Source organism: Phyllostomus discolor, chromosome 5, assembly GCF_004126475.2.
Source record: "Phyllostomus discolor isolate MPI-MPIP mPhyDis1 chromosome 5, mPhyDis1.pri.v3, whole genome shotgun sequence".
Classification (NCBI taxonomy): domain Eukaryota; kingdom Metazoa; phylum Chordata; class Mammalia; order Chiroptera; family Phyllostomidae; genus Phyllostomus; species Phyllostomus discolor.
This window is the reverse complement of record NC_040907.2, coordinates 55,977,994-55,997,101: the sequence shown is the minus strand read 5'-3', so window position 1 is coordinate 55,997,101 and position 19,108 is coordinate 55,977,994. Positions and strand designations below refer to the sequence as shown.

The 19,108-nt window shown below is 38.7% G+C and overlaps 1 protein-coding gene and 1 long non-coding RNA gene across 2 annotated transcripts in view; one reads left to right on the top strand and one right to left on the bottom strand.

Annotated features, from left to right (window-relative positions):
- SLC44A5 (solute carrier family 44 member 5) overlaps positions 1-19,108 on the top strand; it is a 344,959-nt gene that overhangs the window by 202,136 nt on the left and 123,715 nt on the right. The window contains 1 exon segment of the mRNA XM_036026299.1: positions 9,584-9,632. Within this exon segment, the coding sequence (XP_035882192.1) occupies positions 9,584-9,632 (49 nt within the window).
- LOC118500660 lies at positions 481-15,758 on the bottom strand. The gene is made up of 6 exons (XR_004903235.1): positions 14,917-15,758; positions 8,937-9,034; positions 5,953-6,167; positions 5,166-5,267; positions 2,076-2,118; positions 481-816 (listed from the first exon to the last, which is right to left on the bottom strand). It is a non-coding gene; the product is annotated as an uncharacterized LOC118500660 (long non-coding RNA).

Genomic DNA, 19,108 nt, shown 5'->3' with positions numbered 1-19,108 from the left:
CTTTTTGAATCAATATTGATTCAGAATGTTATTTATTCTGAGCATGTGTGATTACCTAATAATTCGTGGCTGTTCTAAAGTACAAATTCACTGCTTTGTCACAGTAGTCAAGAAAAATCATCTTTTTAGAAGTGCATCTCTAGTGCCCCACAAACATGCATCTTTCAACATTGCCTATAAAATCAGTCTATTAAGAAGTACCCTGAGTGCTTTCTGTATGTTTTCTTTCATCTGTTCAGTAGTCAAGGTTGCTTCTTTCAGATTATTACTTCTGAGGTTGACATTCTAACTAAATGTTAATGATTTGTGTTTATATAGGGTGAATTATTTCAAATAATGATGCAAACTATTTAGAAACCAACACTGTCATTAGAAAAAAATTGTCCTTAAAGCAGGAGATTTGACATTCTTCATGTAACAGAGTGATTTATCATCCCATATGTTTAGAAGTTACTCAAACGGGGAGAAAAACAACCATCGTAAGGTCATGATATCACTTTATTGTTTGATTTCAATCAGTGCTGAAAGAGTCTCATTTGCATTTTCATTAATCTTGTCATGTCCAATGTGGGGTCATGTTTCTGCCAAAGATGAGTTCTGGGAGGCACATCATTTTCTGCTTGAGGAATTGCTGCCATTAAGTGATGAAGCATGGCACCATGCCCTTCCTTTCACCCCCACTGAATGAATGTATACCTCTGAGATGCTTCTGGAAGTGCCTTATCTTTCTACAGCTTCAGTCAGATACCTACCATCTCATGTCTGAAATACGACAACTTTATTGTTGGCTCTTTGCCTTTAACTCTTCTATTTCCTCTGTATCAAGTGGAAACATAGACTTGTGAAAATTGCAGTACTTCCACAGAAGGCCTGAGGGGCTTTGTAAATCCTACTCTACCTTCCCATAATGTGTGGCATTCTCCTAACTGCTCTCATACCTCCTGCCCCAAGCATAGCCTGTGCTGTGGCTAACCATGTGCTTTTGTCCAGCTTTCTCATATGGCACATTCTTTCCTTGAAGCATCTTCAAAATTTCTCTCCTTCAAAAAGTTATTCCATAAATGCCATGCCAAGTTTAGTTATTGAAACCTTTCTAGAATTATTGGTGTCACCTATAACCAATGTGATCATTCAACTAAAGGTGGATTATATTGGTTCCACACTGATTTGCTTTGGATATGACAGTAATTTACATATACCTTGCTATTTCTCATGGTCACTCTGAAAGCAGAAATCTGTTCCTCCTTTTTTCATTTTTATTTTTTGCTACTGTGGGGAAGGGAGAAACTTTTTTCTACCCTTCAAGATCTTTTGGCTAGTCCAATAATTAAATCAATATGAAATAGATTAACAAGAAAAAATAACCACATTTAATTACATATGTACATATGGGAACCCTACATATAGGAGAGAGTCAGACACCTCACATACATGAGAAGTTTGATGACAGCAAGTTAAAATGAGGTATACATGGCACACTGAGCTGAGGATGAGGTCAGGTGCCTTGGAGCTTCAGAGGGAAGGAAGGTCATTGCAGGACAGTAGGAAGGGCAGATGTTTAGTACTTAGTAATTGGCCTGCCAGATAGATAGGTCAAATAGGTTATCTCTGATTATGGGCAAGGCCCCTAATTTAAATTCTTCTAGGATTGGGGTGAGGGGGCAGGCCAGAAGTTTCTCTTGAGCCCAAAGGGTCTTTGTTGCCTTGAGCTCAAAATAATCCACATTCACAGAGACACATTTTAAGGTGACTTGTTCTGAACCCCTACACCAGTATCTGTCATTTTGTAGATGATAAAATGGAATTTTGGAGAGATAAAAAGTAACTTTCCTTGGATTATAGATCTTGTAGGTGGCAGAGATGACATTTGATGCAGGGTAATTTAATATCCAATTTTAATTTACCACTATGGGGTACTGTCTTCCTTATTTCCTTTGTTTACTCTTATTTGGACATTATACATAGATGCTGAATTAGGGTTGGTTTCTTACCCTAATTATTTTTCACATCAATGCAATTCTGGGAGTCTACTAATTTGCCTTTAACCCAGGTTGAAATCTATCCAAAATAATTACCTGGTAATTGTCAAAATTGATCTTCTATTTGTATTTTCATAACCTAAATTAAAGATATAAGAGTTCAAAATTACATCGACATTTTTTGAATTAACTTTATAAGCATTTATTCAGTACCTGTCATGTATACACCAGTAGCAAAGTAGGTATAGCAATAGAATAACCAAGATCTAGTTCCTACCTTAAAGGAGCTATTGTTTCAGTAGGAGAAATAGTAATGTGTATTAGTTTCCTTTCACTGTTATAATGAATTATCACAAATACAGTGGCTTTAAATGACACAAATTTATTGGTATCTTATGATTCTGGAGGTCAGAACTTCAAAATACACCTCAATGGCCTAAAATCAAGGAGTCAGCAGTGCTGCATTCCCTTCTAGAGACTCCAGGGGAGAGGAATTCACTTCTTTCCCAGCCTCTAGGACAGGGGTGTCAAACTCATTTTCACCAGGGCCCACATCAGCCTTGCAGTTGCCTTCAAAGGGCCAAAATAATTTTAGGACTGTATACATGCAACTACTCCCTAACTGTTAAGGAGCTGAAATTACATTTGGCTCTTTGAAGGCAACCATGAGGATGACGTGGCCCCAGGTGGAAAGGAGTTTGACAGGCAGCCACATTTCTTGGCTCATGACCCTCTTCCATCTTCAAAGTCAGCAATGGCCAGTTGAGGTCTTCTCAGGTTGTTTTGTATTCTGACCTTGTTTCTGTGATCACATACCATTCTTTGACTATTCTGTCTTCTTCTTGTCCATTTAAGGACTCTTGTGATTACACTGGGCTCACCCAGATATCCAGGATAATCTCCCTGTCTCATGGTTCTCGATTTAATTACATCTGCAATGTCTATTTTGCTATGTAAAGTAGAATATTCTCAAGTTTGAGTAATTAGCATGTGGATATCTTTCTACTACAGCATGTAAAAAGGCCTTGTGATACTAAGTGCAACAGTGCAAATACTAGAAGTATACATATCTGAGAGCAATGGAATTAGCTGCTTTGGGATGGATTATATGAAAGTTCTCAATGTTGGTCTCCAATCAAGTAGGCTCCACCCACTGGCACAGTAGCCAGTGAGATGTCTTGGTCCTTATTCTTTCCTCAAAGATGAGCAGGGAATTTGTAAGGAGAAAGGTAAGCTTATTTTAGCCATTGCCAAGGCAACAAGATGGAAAAATCGTATTATTCAGGGGGCACTGTGTGACACATCTGATTTTGGAGGGGAAACATTGCAGTACAGAGCTGCTAGCAGGTCAAGTTTGAAGTGAGGGATGGTAGGAGATGAGGCTGGTGAGAGGCCAGATGATGAAAGGCCACGTGTGCTGGGCAGAGAAATAGGAACATTATTCTATAAGAAAAGGCAAAGAACATGGCTTCTTAGTCTTAGTTGAGACTTGGAAGAAAAGGAAACCTTTCCTTGGATGAAGTGGCAGGACCTCTTTTATAGACCCCAAATCACAAACACATTTGAAAAATAAAGTAAAACAAGTATTTAATTATTCTCAATTCTCCACTGGCTGTTGTTAAGACTTAATGTTATAATACACCATTTTTCAATACCCAGTGGAAAGTTATCTGACTTGCTGACTCATAATAGTTCTAAGCACTAAAATACTTGTTTGCTCCACCTTAGTTCACCTTTGACTCTTCAAATCACGTTAGATTCTCTCAAGGAGAATATACTAAAGGAATAAAATTAAATGTTTCAGATTTCTGCTTTTTATAAAAAAATCAATGGTAGTTACATTGTCATTTTCTTTTAGAAACAGATTGCTTTCAAAGAAAAGAGTCTTTCAAGCATGACTGGCTGCTTTATCTTGCCATTTGCATTCAACAGAGTCATGAATCTGCACCATGAATTGAATTAATTACCTGGACTCCTGTCCTTAATCTCTATGAGTTATTTCTGGTAAGAATAATTACATCATATGAGTGCAATACAAACTGTTAACTACAATAACAAATGTGTAACTGTCTAATATGAATATTTTTTAGTGATTCTAAAGACACAATTTGGGTGATCAAGGAGTCACATGAACTTAAGAAGCTTTTAATGTGATTACCTAATTTTAAAATTTTCTCTTTTTTAAATGAGAAATATGAATTATATTCAACTAGCTAAGCTTTATGACAGTGAAGCACTGTAGCTTTTCTCACTTGGCTGGCCCCTCAGTCTGTTATTCCAGAAATGCAATTAGAGCACACGAGGGCTCTGACAAAGTGATGCCCTGTATTGATTTGAGGACATAAAATTTGCATAACAATACAAATTCTGCTAGCATATGGGGCAGGCTGAAGTCATCACTTTCCAGCTGTCATTACTATATGGAATCAGCTAAATCTTACCATTTGACTGTGGTTTTAGTGTATTTTTAACTGAAATATAAGGCAGCCAGGATTTACAATCAGAACATGTCAGCTTTTCAGACAGACTTGACAATAGCATTTTATTTACACTGCAGTCTGCTTTTTCACTTGGTGAGCTGCAAATCACACCAAAATTGAAAGACAGCCTAGATATTTTTAAACCAGTTTTGCCTATCTTTAATGTAAAAAGGAAATAATTACAGAGGCAGTAAAAGTTTCTAACCCCTTTCAACCTACCTTTTCTCCCCACTCTGAGGAATTTCTCTAAGATCACTAAAGAAAAATTTACTGCCGCATGGCTCAACACAGGCTGTGGGGTCCAGATTGTCTGCCTTACAATTCTACATCTGCCTCTTGTTAACTGAGTGGGCTAGGGCAAATTTGCTTGCCTTTTGGTGCTTCGATATCCTCATCTGTAAAATGGGATGATAATAATTATACACATCACAGAATTATTGGGAGCATTACATAACATGATAAATATGCCTTGTATTGCACAGTTCGAGGGGGTATAGCTCACGCTGTTCTATGTGGAATTGTGCAAAATGGCTTATCTGCGTATAAAGCACTCCAAGCTGTCCCTGGTACAAATAAGCATTCACTTACTATTCCTTTTTTTTTTCCTGAGGAACTTATAATCTTCTTTCTTTCTTGAAATTCTTTGGCTTTCTTGAATGTCACTTTTCTATTTCTTTTCCTATAACTGATTCATGTTACTGCCTACCTTTAATTGTGGTGTTTCCCAAAGCTCACACGCATCCTCATGACCTGCTTTTCTCTATTCTGTTAGGTTTGCTCTGTTACGAATTGAAGCTAGATTTAAAGACTATGTATGAACAAAGAGGTTAAGGGTGAAATCCAGAATAAATCAGGTAGACTAGTGCTCTCCAAGGCCAATTGTGCATCAGAATTATCTGATGGAAGTTTTAAAAATACACATTTTCAGGTGTACCCCAGACCTACAGAAATGTAGTGTTTGGTGTGGGGGGCTGGAAACTTGTACTTCCCACACACAAACAAAAAAAAAAAACACAGTTTTGAGATATTTTAGCTGTTCAGCTAGTTTGGGGAAATGAAATCTGGACCAGCAAGAATACCAGCACTAGTGTTTCACACCAGTGTGGAAGAGACAAGTCAGAGTGAAGCCCACGTTCAGTGTCAGCCAGGAAATAGAGACAGCAATCCATTTATGAGCCCCTCCATGCCCCATGCGTGACACCCTCTGTGTGTCCCTGTCATGGGAACCACATAGTGTAGGAATTACAGTCTTGAGTTTGTATTTCTTCTTCAACTGTGAGATTCATGAAAGCTGACTTCATCTCAAGAATTCATCCTTAAATTCCCACCACCTGTTTATTGCAAGAATAAAATAAATGCTGTTAAAATGAATTCTTGAAACCCAAGTTGAGCTGAGGGAATGAGTACAGTATATTAGTAGGACTTTTCGGATGCCCATAACTGACATGAACTAGCAAAAAAAAATCAAGTAAGGAACTTTAGTAAAAGGATACAGGTTATCTCATTAAGCTGAACCCTCAGCCTCAGGTAGTGACTGAAACTGGAAGCTGAGGTCCACTGGGACTTCCTTCTCTGCTTGTCTTTGTATATTTACTTCAGTAATTTCTTTCTGAAAGCCAGCTTTCTCTGCTCCTCTGATCTTCCAGCTTTAATCTTGAAGTTCCAATCTCCCACTAACCAACTCATTGTCCATTCTAATTCTAAATTCCTGAGATAGAGTGGCCAGGAGTGATGGTCCCAACTTTGGTCTCGTGTCCAAACCAGATCCAGTCACTGATTGCCAGGGAACAGGTGTGTGAGAGAAACTTGGCGGCTCGAGACTCCCTCCTGTGCACTGGAGAGGAGGTTGGTTCCCACAGAAAGGTGGGTTAGACACCCTGAAATGTATTTGTTGCTGGGAAGTGGAATCAGACAAGCAGTCATTGAAAGAGAAGCTGAAAATGTGTCAGAGACACTGAAGTATATATGGACTACCTCACACAGGAAACATTTTACACACTTCCCCTTGGAGTACGAACCAATGTTAGCTTTACAGGGCATGACTAATGGGATTGGCTGTGCTACAGGGAGACTGGGTGGTGTGGATTCCAGGTAGACCATTTATCAACTGTGTGACTGTGCGCATATTCCTTAGTCTCTCTATGCCTTGTTTTTTATGTATGTAAAATGAGGCTAGTGATAGTTTCCAATCCACCTATGTAATGAGATTATTGTGTTAAGAGAAACATCAATGTGTGAGGGAAACATGGATAGATTGCCTCTCGCACATGCCCCAACCAGGGACTGCCCCACAACCCAGGCATGTGCCCTGACTGGGGAATCAAACCGGTGACCTTTCACTTTGCTGGACGATGCTCAACCAACTGAGCCACACTGGTCCAGGGCCCAATGTTCTTCTTTACAGAGCTCATCACTTTTTACAATACAAACTTATTGACTTTCAAATAGTTATCTCAAGACTTGACCCAAGGCTCTAGTTTCTTAATTGCTGTTGAATGCTGGACTTTTCAATTAGATGACACCTCAAATTTAAAAAGAGCAAAATCAATCTCATGCTCTTTTTTCTTAGAACTGTTTTATAATTTCTTCCACCCATTAAGATTCCCAACTGTTTTAACAGCATCGACCTTTCCTTAAACCAAGGTAAAATGCCAGAAGTGATCGACAAACAAAATTTCTAGGTCTGTAGTCCCTTGATTTGAAACCATGTTTGACTTCTGTCTTTTAAACCCCACGTCTTAACACTCATCAAGTTCTGTTTATATGTAATTATATGACTTATAATTAACATTGGCAGCATACTAAGTACCAGCCACTGTTTTTAAGCACTTTTACAGGTATCAATTCATTTAGTCCTCGTAACAACTTTATGACATAGGTGCTATTATAATCCCCATTTACAAATATGGAAACTGAGACTCAGAGAAGTAAAATGATCTCTCTAGAGTCGCTCTGATAGTAAGTGACAGAGAACAGACAACCTGACTCTAACGCCTTTACTCCTGGTCCCTAAGCCACATGACTACTCTGTGATGAATCGAGAGTCTTTCTATTACTTTCACCACCAGTGGACAGTGGCTCATGTTAACTCACCTCTGTTATTGCAAGGCACTTCTAGTTGTTCTCCTTGACTTTGCACTTTGTAACACAACTTGCATACTGCTGCTAAATGGCTCTTCCTTAAGCACTGCTTCTACTATGTCATCCCTTCATTCAAATCCTCCTCTGGCTCCCTATAGCCTAAAATGTGTAAAATAATTTCCAGCCCTGCTTTTAGGCTCTCTGTAGTGTGATCCCATACTATCTATTCAGCTTTATTTTCCCCTTCCTATCCCATTATCCAGTACCCCAGGCAGGCTGATATTTTCCCCATCCCTACAAATGTGATGTTCATTCCCGACTCTGTGACTTCAGTCATCTCTACAGCTCTGAACTTTACCTGTCTCTAAATATTGTGGCTCTAGGAACCCTTCTTGACTGATCTCAACTGAATGTGACCTTTGCTTCCTTGGAACACTCCTAACACTTTTGTTTTGTACCCCTCCTACCATATCTTCTTGTATTACAGTGATTTGTATACTTATTTTTCTGTGTGCTCACCAGTTTGTTAGCTTGTTGAAGAGAGACAGTGTGTTTCACTAGACCCTCAGTCCCCAGCAGTGTATCATAGAATGCAGAGCACACAGCAGGTGATCAGTAAAGAGTCACTGAATCTAACCGAGTTCTAGTTTTATGCACTCAGAATGTTTCTCCTTTCTCTTTTGTTTCATTCCAGTCTTTTGCAAAAAAAAAAATCTCCTTTTTGGAATGAAACCCTCTTGACTCCTCTAGTCTTTGATGGAACCTACTTTCTCAGAACTCTTGTAATACTGAAAGCCAATACCATGCAATTTAGTACTTTATTAATTGTTTCATATGGCATATTCATTGTTCATGTAACACAAGGACTGGTAGATAAATATTCTCAAAAAATATTTGTTGACTGAATCAATATGTGGATCTTGCCCACCAGTTGTAAGGTCTCTAAGACAGGGACTGTGCCTGATCTACCTTGTGTATCCCTCAGAACTGCTTTGTGAAGATCCCATGACTGGCTGGCTATTAGATTTCTGTTGTAAGTCTGTCTCCCTGTTGTTTTCCCATCTACCTGTGATGACATTAAAGAGCCTCTGAGTCATTGGCCTAATTTCTCCATAGGGTACAGGCAAAGTTAGGTTACTGACATCAGGGGAGGGCGAGTGGGTTTTTTTTTTTCCAGTCCCTTTTGAGATTCCATCCTTAATTCAGTACCAGGCCTTCACATAGGGACAAAGTCTTTGAGAAAGGGGTAACAGTGCTTAGGTTGGGGGAGAAGAGTTATGAATTGGGGGTTGCAAAATGCAGCCTTTGGCCAGAAATTATCTGATAGAAGTTATGTCTGGGTTTGCCCATGCTGTATATATGTGTTGGGGGGGGGGGGGGGCATTCCCCTGAGTACCTTCTACTGTTTAAAGATGAGGGTGATGTACAGCAATCGTGGTGCAACAATAAATGACTAAGGCATATTCCCAGATGGCATGAAGTCTGGTAGTATATCTAAAAAAAGCAATAAAAATGACATTTATGTATTATAATAATGATTTGTATATACCATATAGTCAACATTACAAAGAACAACAATGACTAATATTCCAGCTTTTTGAAGCAAAGCCTAATCTCCCGAGAAGACAGGGAGAACTGGGATAAGCAGGAATCTCTATTATACTGTGCACCTCATGAGTACTCAGCAATACTTGGCGATGACAGATGGTAAAACGATTTTGCAGTCTGGAAGGGCTTCAAATTTCACTACTCAGTATGCACTCTATAACATTGCTACTCAGAACAGTGAGAGGATATGTGTACAGGGAGCATAGAATATGGTCCTCCACAACTGTTTAGTCTTGCTTCTAGCTGGACAAGGGGAGAAAGATTGACAGCTATAGCCGAAGCATAACCAAAGTCTCAGTGGACCAAAGAATGAATTCAATATTGCACTGAGCAGTGGACTAGCCAAGGAGTAGATTTTTCTTTACTAATATTTTCTGTATTTATTTGCCATTTCATTGGTTTATATGTTTAAGAATCTCTTTGTTTTAAATGCAGGTGATTCAGCAACATTTGATCCAGATTTCAAGGGACCTATTGCTGACAGGTAAGCAATTCTTTTCCTGGAAATATGTTCTTTGAACAAACAAAGAAAAACTTGTCTTCTAGTACTGTTTGCCAGTGAATGGAGAATTATGTCTACTGAGAGGAGGAAATTTTAGCCTAAATGTCACCTTTTTTATCCAGGGAAAGTACAGAGAATAAATCTTTCCATGGGTCATATATCCTCTCCTGTTCAGCAAACAACCTGCTTTAAGTTATTAGAGCAAAGAGTTTATATTTCTCAAAAAAGAGAAGCCAAAAAATGCTTTACAAGATTTAACCACTTTGTGGAGAAGTAAACACACTTGAGTAGTTGTTTTATGTACCTGTTTACTCTGTGATTCACCATTGCAAATGCAGAGTTGCTACGCCAACTTCTTGCACACCAGGTATTTGTGCTACTCAGTTTCCAAAAGCAAAGAGCTTTCTTAGACACAAGCAGTCACCAAGGCATCATGTATGCTTTAGGATCATTTAAAATGCCCTACAGAAATATGTACTGGTCTCAACTGATGATTTTCCCTCAAGGTTTCCTGTCATTTAAAAATTATCTAATAACTCAAGGGCCTCTTTTATTTTTATTTTTTATCCTCTATTCCCAGGCTTCTTGCTAATCAAAATGGGGGTTGCAGGATAGAATGGCTAAAAATGAAGGAAGATTATGCTGTTGGTAGCTGGTTTTTGCTTGGCTTTGACATTGATTTCTGGCAGTTACATGTCATAATAAACTGTGATGTGAAATAATGATCAGCATGCTTATTTGCACTTGCCAACCATCAGCATGTGCATTAGCATTTGCTGTTATGTCCCCATACCATCCCAGCTTTAAGCAAATGTGTGTTCAATTTATTCTAATGCTGTAAAAACCCAGGTCATTTGATTTGGGTTTTTCATTTAAAGGTGTTCCTATGCCTTCTTTACAATAAGTCTGAAATCTCTCCCATTCTCTCCATGGTAACACTATGCATACATTTTGTTGTCCAGTATACAAATAGCCTCATTAAATATGAAAGTTAGTTCTATTCTACTTACATTTATTTTACAATAACTAATCCATGATAATTGAATATAGCTTATTGGCCACAACGGACCTCTAGATGGAATCCAGATTCTTCAATAGTAGTAATGACAACAATATAAATAATAGGAGCAGCAGGAAGAGAAGAAGAAGAAGAAGAAATGAGCTGCCACATTTGGACAGGTGAAACACAGACCACAGGTGTGCCTTTTCTAAACAGAGAGAAGGAAGCAGAGTTAGGCCTGGCTGGCTTCATGTATGGGCCAGGAAGTGAGCATTCTCTGTCTTCAGATATTTAGAACTTAATGATGGAACTAGGTAGCCCAGGTAAAGTCTAGACAATTGTGATAATCACTGTGAAGAGAGCAATTTACTTTTATCTGGGGCCTTTTGTGAAGGCCTTCAGAGGTGACATGGTCAGTCTATGGCCATTCCTCCCTGACTCCTCAATCCAAGAGCAGTGGAAAGTATTGTAAAACCACAGGGCATAACTACAAAAGATGCTAACTTTTCAGGCTACAAGATTCTGTAATGTCCTTCCTGGGACAATACTTGCGGTGTTTAAGGAGCAAGTGAGAAACTCCAGATTTTTCCTATTACCTCCAGCAGCGAGGCTAGCCTTAATAACACCTTTTGCTTACATATTATCAGTTTCCTTCTAAGAGAGCCAAAATCTTATCAGATGTTCAGGCAGACCCTCACAATGCTCTCTGCTTGCCACCCACCATGTTTTATACGCCTCTCCAAGTTGCCAAGGGCATCATTTTGTGCGTAATGATCACTCAAGTGTAGTTGTTTCTGAGGGAGGTGAAGGAGTGATGGTTATGCCATAGGAGAGATGAACTTGGTTTCTCATTTGTTCTTTTATACTAAAAATTGGGCATATGGAACTATTGCCCCATAACGTCAACCGAAAGAGGGGGAATTTTGATAGTTTAAGGTATTTTTGCAGCCCCTTTTAGAAAAGTAGTTATCCAGTGCCCATGTTTTGTCTCCTATATTCAACAGAATTTTTTAAAACATTGGTTAATATTGAGTTGAGGTAGTATGGTTTTTAATTGTTTAAGGGACTATTTAGCACTATTCTTGGCAGTACATTAGAGTACAAAATAAATGCACATAGACAACTAAGAAATAAATCTCTTTTATAAGATGCTACATGAGAAATTTCTCTTGGTACTTGAAACTCAGAAAAATTTTCACTTATTAGTATACTTTCTTCTGTCAGACAATTATACTTTCTGCTGTGCAATCCACTGTATTTCTCCTTTTATATTGACTTGTAGAAAGCCTATGGATAAATTGAATTTCAATGCCAGCAACTGCATTAGCCTTTGAGTCAAGAATTTCTTTTCAGGACTTTGAGTTTCTATTTCTATTTTAATACTCTATTGAATCCAGGTGTTTTAAGTCATTTCATTTAAGATCTTTTCTAGAAAGAGGCAGTATCCAGGTAAACAGGTAAATAGAAATGAAAGCCTTGCTTATTTCATAATTGCCTTTTTCCCTTTCCTTATACACAAAATAGATGGAAGACACATAACTCACACTAATCACATTGGTAGGTTTCACAATGCTGAAAATAACTATTATTATAGAAGGTGGAAAAATCTGTCTAAAGTGTAAAATATGCATGTATTTTTCCCTGGAGCTTTTTGGGGAAGTGATAAGCTCACTGTCATGAAAAGTTCAAGGAGAAATTGAAGAGGCATGTATTACCAATGTTGTAGAGGGTATTCAGTCACATAAAGGAGTTAGACTAGATGATCTCTGTGTGCTTTTCAACCATGAAATTCTATGACTTTGTGATTTGGCTTTTAATACCAAAGCACGGGAGGGAGAGTTCAGCTTCTGACCTAGTGACACACATAAAGCACTGTGCTGATGCTCACCACGTGCTCTTGTGAATTCTAAAGCATCACTGTCAGGTGGACATCTCAAATTATTGAGAAAACAATGCTGTCTCCTAAATTTATGCTGTTCTCATATTTGCTTCTTGCTGAAGTAATTAATATGCTTCTTGTCATTGTAGAGGAGACTTAAATATCTAAAGGCGAGGCCTATTATTGTGGAAAAGTATGCAAAAGGTTATAGGAAAAAGCATACAAAGTTCAAGAAAATATGTAGATCCTATGTTGTAAAAATGTCTGGGAGAGGCTCATTTTTGACTCATAAAATGATTTGACATAAGAAGCCTATATTCATAGCCCTTCTTTTGAAAACTTTTAAGTAGTCTCAAAATATGGAGGCAATTAGGGAAAATTAAAAAAAATGCCTGAATGGCTAATTCTTTGCAATGCAAATGTGAACTGAAAACATATGCTCTAAACCTGGCAATATTTCACCTCATTCTGAATGGAGCAAATGGCCTAACTAATGTAATCAATTATTTAGCAGTGTGACTCTTTTTCACAGGGAGATGTAGAAAAACACACGTCTTTAAAATTTGTAGCCTGCCCCTATATTCCTCACTATGTGAACTTGCTCTTTTTCTGTTTTTGTACCTTAAAAAGTCATCACCTTTAAACTATTTATAATAATGATACAAGGTTTTAAAATATTTTAAACTTTAAGCCCCTTAAATCAAAGGATTTAGAGAAAAATATTTATTAACTGAGTGTTTCTTACATGCCTGGCACTGTGCTAGGTGCTAGGAGTACAAAGATGAACTAAGCAACATTCCTGCCCAATAGAACTTGCAGTCCAATAGGAAAGGGAGATAAAAAAGGAATTAGTGTGGCAAGTGCAATAATAGAATTATTGACAGGGTCTCTAGAAAAAAAAGAAGAGTATGTCTAGCATTGCTATGAGTAGGGAAAAAGGAATATGAAAAAACTTCAGAGCAGAGGGGACCCTTGAGCTGGTTTTTAAAGACATTCCAAGAAACATCAGCAGTGTGCATCAGAGTACAGAGGCCTGGGAACAATTGTCCTGGCAGTGGTCTAGTGTAAGCCAAACACCCAGTGTGTGCCTGTGTGAGTGGTAGGAGGCGTAACGATCAGTCTCAGGTGGGGATAAATGGTGCTGAAGAAGTAAGAATAAGCACATTCACCAGGGCTTTATACAACATATCAGCGTGTTTGGTACTTTATTCTATAGGCTCTGAGGAGACATTACAGAATTTTAAGTAAGAAATTGACAGAAACAGTTTTGCACTTTAGAAACTTTTATTTAGCGAGCACTTAGAGAACACTATGTACAAGATCATGTGGCAAGACCAAGGGCACACGCCTCCTAGACAGGATTCCAAGCTTAAAAATTTGCCTTTGTCCTGATATGTATGTGGGTGTTGGAGGACGGAGGGAGGGCATTGTTGCAGTGAAACCAAACACTGCGATGTGGTGAGGTAAACACTACGTAGGGATGTAGGTTGCAATAGCATCCCTGGGAGGAGCGTAAATTATGTGGCAAGGAGATGGTTCTGCTTGCCTGATATGATAATGCTTTGAAGAACCTGTAAGAGTTGTGCTTCATGTAGGAAGGAGCAAAGAGTAACCCAGAGAGGGCTAATGTCAGAAGGAAGAGAGATTCTGCTTGACTCACGTAGAGCACCACAAGTGCCTGTAAGGGTAAGGTTGGATGGATAAAATTCCTTAGCAAGAACCCAGTTAGTGAGGAGCATTGTATCCCAAGGTAAAGAGTTTGAATTCATTCTAAAGGGCTTCAAACAGATGCTGAGCCCCTATTTTTGCTTTCATTTGGGGGGTTGCTTAGGTACCATATTTTGCTGTGTATAATGCACACCCACATTTTTAGCCCAAACTGTCAGGGAAAAAAATCTTTCATTTTAACTTTTTAATTCAATTTTTCACTTATTTATATTTAGATAGTTGTTTTTTTTGTATTATAAAGGAATTTTAGCATTTATATTTTAACATATTGTGGTACAAGGCATTTTATGTAACAAATAATTACAAAACACAAGAACAGATACAAAGTATTTCAGGTGCTACCCATGTATAATGCACATCCTTACTTTCCCCTCAAAAATATGGGCAAAAAAATGCTCACTATACACGGCAAAATACAGGTACCTTTGCCTTAGTTGCATCTCTGTTTCTCCTTTTTTGTTTCACTTTCTCTCCAGCAGAGATTTACTCCCACCACTCTCCTCAAACTGATACTGAGAAAGTCACCAACATCTCTCCTCTCGTCCAGTACAGTGGGTGACAGTTTTTGTTTTAATCTTGCAGTAGCGGCTGACAAAAGTGACTACCCTCTTCTTTTTTAAATGCTTTTGTTCTCTGGGCTCCCTTGACATCCTACTCACCTGAAGCTTCTCCCACCTCATTCCTTCTCCTTTTCAATCTCCTTTTCTGGCTGCTCAACATCTGCATGATGTTCGAATGTTAGAGTGCTGGTTCTTGGCCTTCCACTCTTCTCTTTCTCTAGTTTTCTATTAGACTAGGCCAGTGACTTTTACTACTATTTATATGTCAGTGACTCCCAGGTTTACTTAAATTGCTACCAGTGACCTTTCCATTGACCTCTGTATTTCTGTATTCAACTGCCTATTTGATGTCACTGTTTGAAATCACAACACTTATTCAAACTTAATTTGGCCAAACAGAACACTTGATTTCCACTCCCACTCCAGAGCTCTAAAACTTCCCCCATAGTCCTTTCTATCAGAAAAGGAAATAGGACCAATAACCACTTGATTTTATGTAGGTTACAGATCCTTACTTTCTGCTTCTCTCTCATCTCCCACATACACTCCAGCAGCAACGCACGTCTTCTTGGCAGCTGTGAAGTGTACCCCCAGGCCAACCACTTCTTCTTTCCTACTATCACCCTCCTCTGTGGCACCATATGTCCTGACTGTACTTTTGTACTGGACTCTAGAATGATGTTTCTTCTTTTACTCCTGGTTTTCTTGAATCCACTTTCCAAACAATACCCTGAGTGAGCTTTCAGATCATAAATTAAATCTTGCACTCTTCTACTTACATATTTTCAGTGACTTCCCATTGCACTCAGATTAAAACTCAAACTCAAACTGGGTCCTACATAAATGCCCTCTGTGCAAGTCACTGACCACATCCCCTACCATCTCTCTCTCTTGCCCTGTTGTTGTAGCCATACTTGCCTTCTTTCCATTTCTCAGGCTTTCTTAGCATCTGTTATTTCCCTGCCTAAAGTGCTTTCCCCAAGTCCTTCACATGGCTGGCTCCCTCTTATCTTCCAGCTTTTAACTGCCATTGCCCAAGACCTCTTCATGACAGCCTGGATCCCGGGTCACTCTCTATTGCATCGTTTGATTTTATTCACTTTATAGTGTTACCGATATTGAAAACTGATTGATTTATTTTTCTGCTTGGATAATTACATAATGTTCTATGAGAAATAAGACCCTTGTCTGTTTTGTTCATCAGTGTATCCCCTGGGTCTAGAAATGTTCCTGACTTATAATATGCCTTTTTTGAATGACTAAATGAACTATCATCCCCACTTCAAAACAGGGATATACTGGAAAGTACAGGAGTTAGTTGGGAGAGAGGCAGGATGCCATGTAGGAAACTATTTTAGTAATCCAGCTGAGAAGTGATTAAAGCTTGGACTAAGGCAGTGGCCCCGGAAAAGAAGAAATCGAGGAGGTAACAAGAACACAAAAATTTACAAGGATTTAGGGCTGATTGTATGTTGGGGGCAGAAGGGAGAATTTAGCACAACTGTGTCTAATAATTACATTGATTATGGTTACATTCACCAAGGTAAGCACACATGAGGAATGTCAGGAATGGTTAAGAAGGGCAGAGAACATCATGAGTTTAGATCTTACATCTTTAATTTGGGGTGCTTATGGCATATCCATGTAGGAATAGTTAATAGAAAGCCAGAAATACACTTCTGAAGCTCTTCAAAATTTTGATATATTTCTTTTAACTAAAAATGTATCCAAATAAGGGGAAATCTGAAGGAAGATTAAAGTCTAATTTTAAAATATGTAAGTGTTCTCTTTGAGAAATGCTCCCTGATCATCTCTGGAGTAAACTGTAGGTAACTTCTTTTGTGCCCTCAGAGCATTCTGTGCACTTATAACAGTGTGAGGTAATTCACTGTTTGCTTGGCTGACTCCTTAATTAAACCATGAGCTCTGCTACATAGAGCAGCACATACTAGACCCATGAGTAACAGTCTTGATCATATTACACCCCCATTCATATTTCACCAATGAGTTCCTACTGCCTAAAAATTAACTCCAAATGCTTTAATATGATAAAATCCTACACAAATTGTCTCAACATCTGCCTAAATGGCTCTTTCTCTCTGGGGTTAGTAAACCTTGAATGAACTCTGTTAAGTCAAACTAACCATGCACATTTTTGCAGGGTCTGAAAATTGATTTTGTCAGTGCCCTAGAATTACTCCAACTCAGGGGTGACAACTGGCAGTAACAAAGCACACAGGAGAATGATGTATAAAACTAGAATGCCAATGCAATCATTTACATTGAGAAATTTAATTGTTGGAAAGACCTAGTATTCTTGTTGGCCTGACAAGCACATTGCTCCCTTTAGGCAAACTATACAAGAAATTTAATTATCAAAAGGTGGCTGGATGAGTATATAGTGAGAAGGAGACTACATAAGTGGTATGTCTAATGGCATCAGGTTTTACTAGCCCATTCTATCTATTAACAGAGCAGAATCCTCACATTGGATCCTCATATTAATTTGACTTGAGGCCCAATCTAGAGAAAGCGTGGATGGCAGAGAGCTTGGAAGCTTGATCACCATGTGCACTTCTCTTCAGATATGTTAATGAACTTGAGAAGTTTAAAGTCAAGGCTTGCTGGACTAGAAAGCTCATAGCCTCTGTGAGGTGGCTATATACACTTCTGCTTTAATTATGTTTTGGTTTCACAGTGTAACTCTCAGAAAGCAGTACTGTTTTCTATTCTCTAAGTTTTGGGGAAGCACCTTCCTGTCGCACAGAATGGTAGTCTTCCTTGCTCCAGGCTCCTGCTCAGGATCTATATCTCCTCTTACTCTAGCCTCAGAGCACCTTTCCTCTACTGAATTCCTGCAGCTCTTGCTTTGGGTGGTACACAGTACATGCTACTTGTGATTTCTTTCTGGCTTTTGGTACTCATGTACTGTCTTGTCATCTGCTTTGTAATTCCCTTGGAGGACAGAGATCAGCATTTGGTATATGTGTTCGTACTTAAAAATGAAGCCTGGCTTTTTTCCCCTATCAGTACATCACTATTTAGAGCATGTACTCCTGGGATGGTGTTCTGTTTGCAGAGAATGGGTTTTTCCCCCTATGGTTGTGCTTTAAAATGTCAAGATACTTTTTATTTGCCTCCTCTTTCAGGTGAGTTTTTCTATTAAAAAAATTAAATAAACAAATCCATGCTGTTTCCATGTCCTGAGAAGATAATGCATGGACTTTATCACAGGGTGTCAGATGTAGCAATTTGAACTTCATTTTTCCAGACTTGGATCACGGGTCAAGCAAATAAATGGCCATAACATTTTAATGACTGCCCTGACATAGAGAGAATGAGGTAAACAGAATAAACAGAACTGTTTGAACTAGGATCTGCAAATCTTTGACCTGCTTTGACACAGCATACTCAGCTCCACACTGTGTACAGCATCCTGCCCTCTGGGGACACTTGGATTGAAAAATAGTATGAGGTGTATTTCATAAGCTCTAGCAATGCAAATCGTTCAGAGGACGCTGGTACTACTTTCCTATTAGTTGAGCATCACATTTAGGATTAGGAATGCTCAAAGGACACTAATGTCATCTGAACATGGGATAGAATCTGGGTGACATCTCAGCAAGAACCTAACATAACAATTTTAAAGTTCTAGAATTTAAATCTGTCAGTGAAGCTTCACTTATATATGGTCACTCTTTTGCCTCCAATGTACTAGTGCTATGGCCATTATTCAGCCTCTTTTGAGAGTCATCCTTGTGTGTATTCAGAGTTATGTCACCCTCCTTCCTCCCCATCCTTGTTTTCCTTTATTTCTTGAGCAAATATTTATAGTACACCTCACTCTATGAAAAGAGTTATGGTGGTTTGTAATACTACAAAGGTAGAATATCCTTTTCCTCCAGGAATGAATGAGTAATAGGAGAGACAGACAACTGAAGACCCTTTCTAGCTCAGTGAGGGAGGTGTAGCAATGGAAGAAAGAACAAAGGGTCTGGCTCTCAGCAGTGGATGTGGCTGCCATTCCAAAGATTAATATTCATTTATTCTCATTCAACAAATATTTGTTAGCCATGTATAATGCCTGTTCCCTCCAGGCATTAGAGACACAGTGAGGAGCAAGATAGAGAAGGTACATGTTTTCTTGGAAGAGGGAAGAGACAGGGCAGACAACACCTGAGAAGTGAACAGGACAGTTTCATTAGATAAGTACAAGGGGAAAAATAAAACAAGGTGAGGTGATAGTGTCTAGCTGGGTATTTGTGTGAGAGAATTAACTTAGATTTGGTAG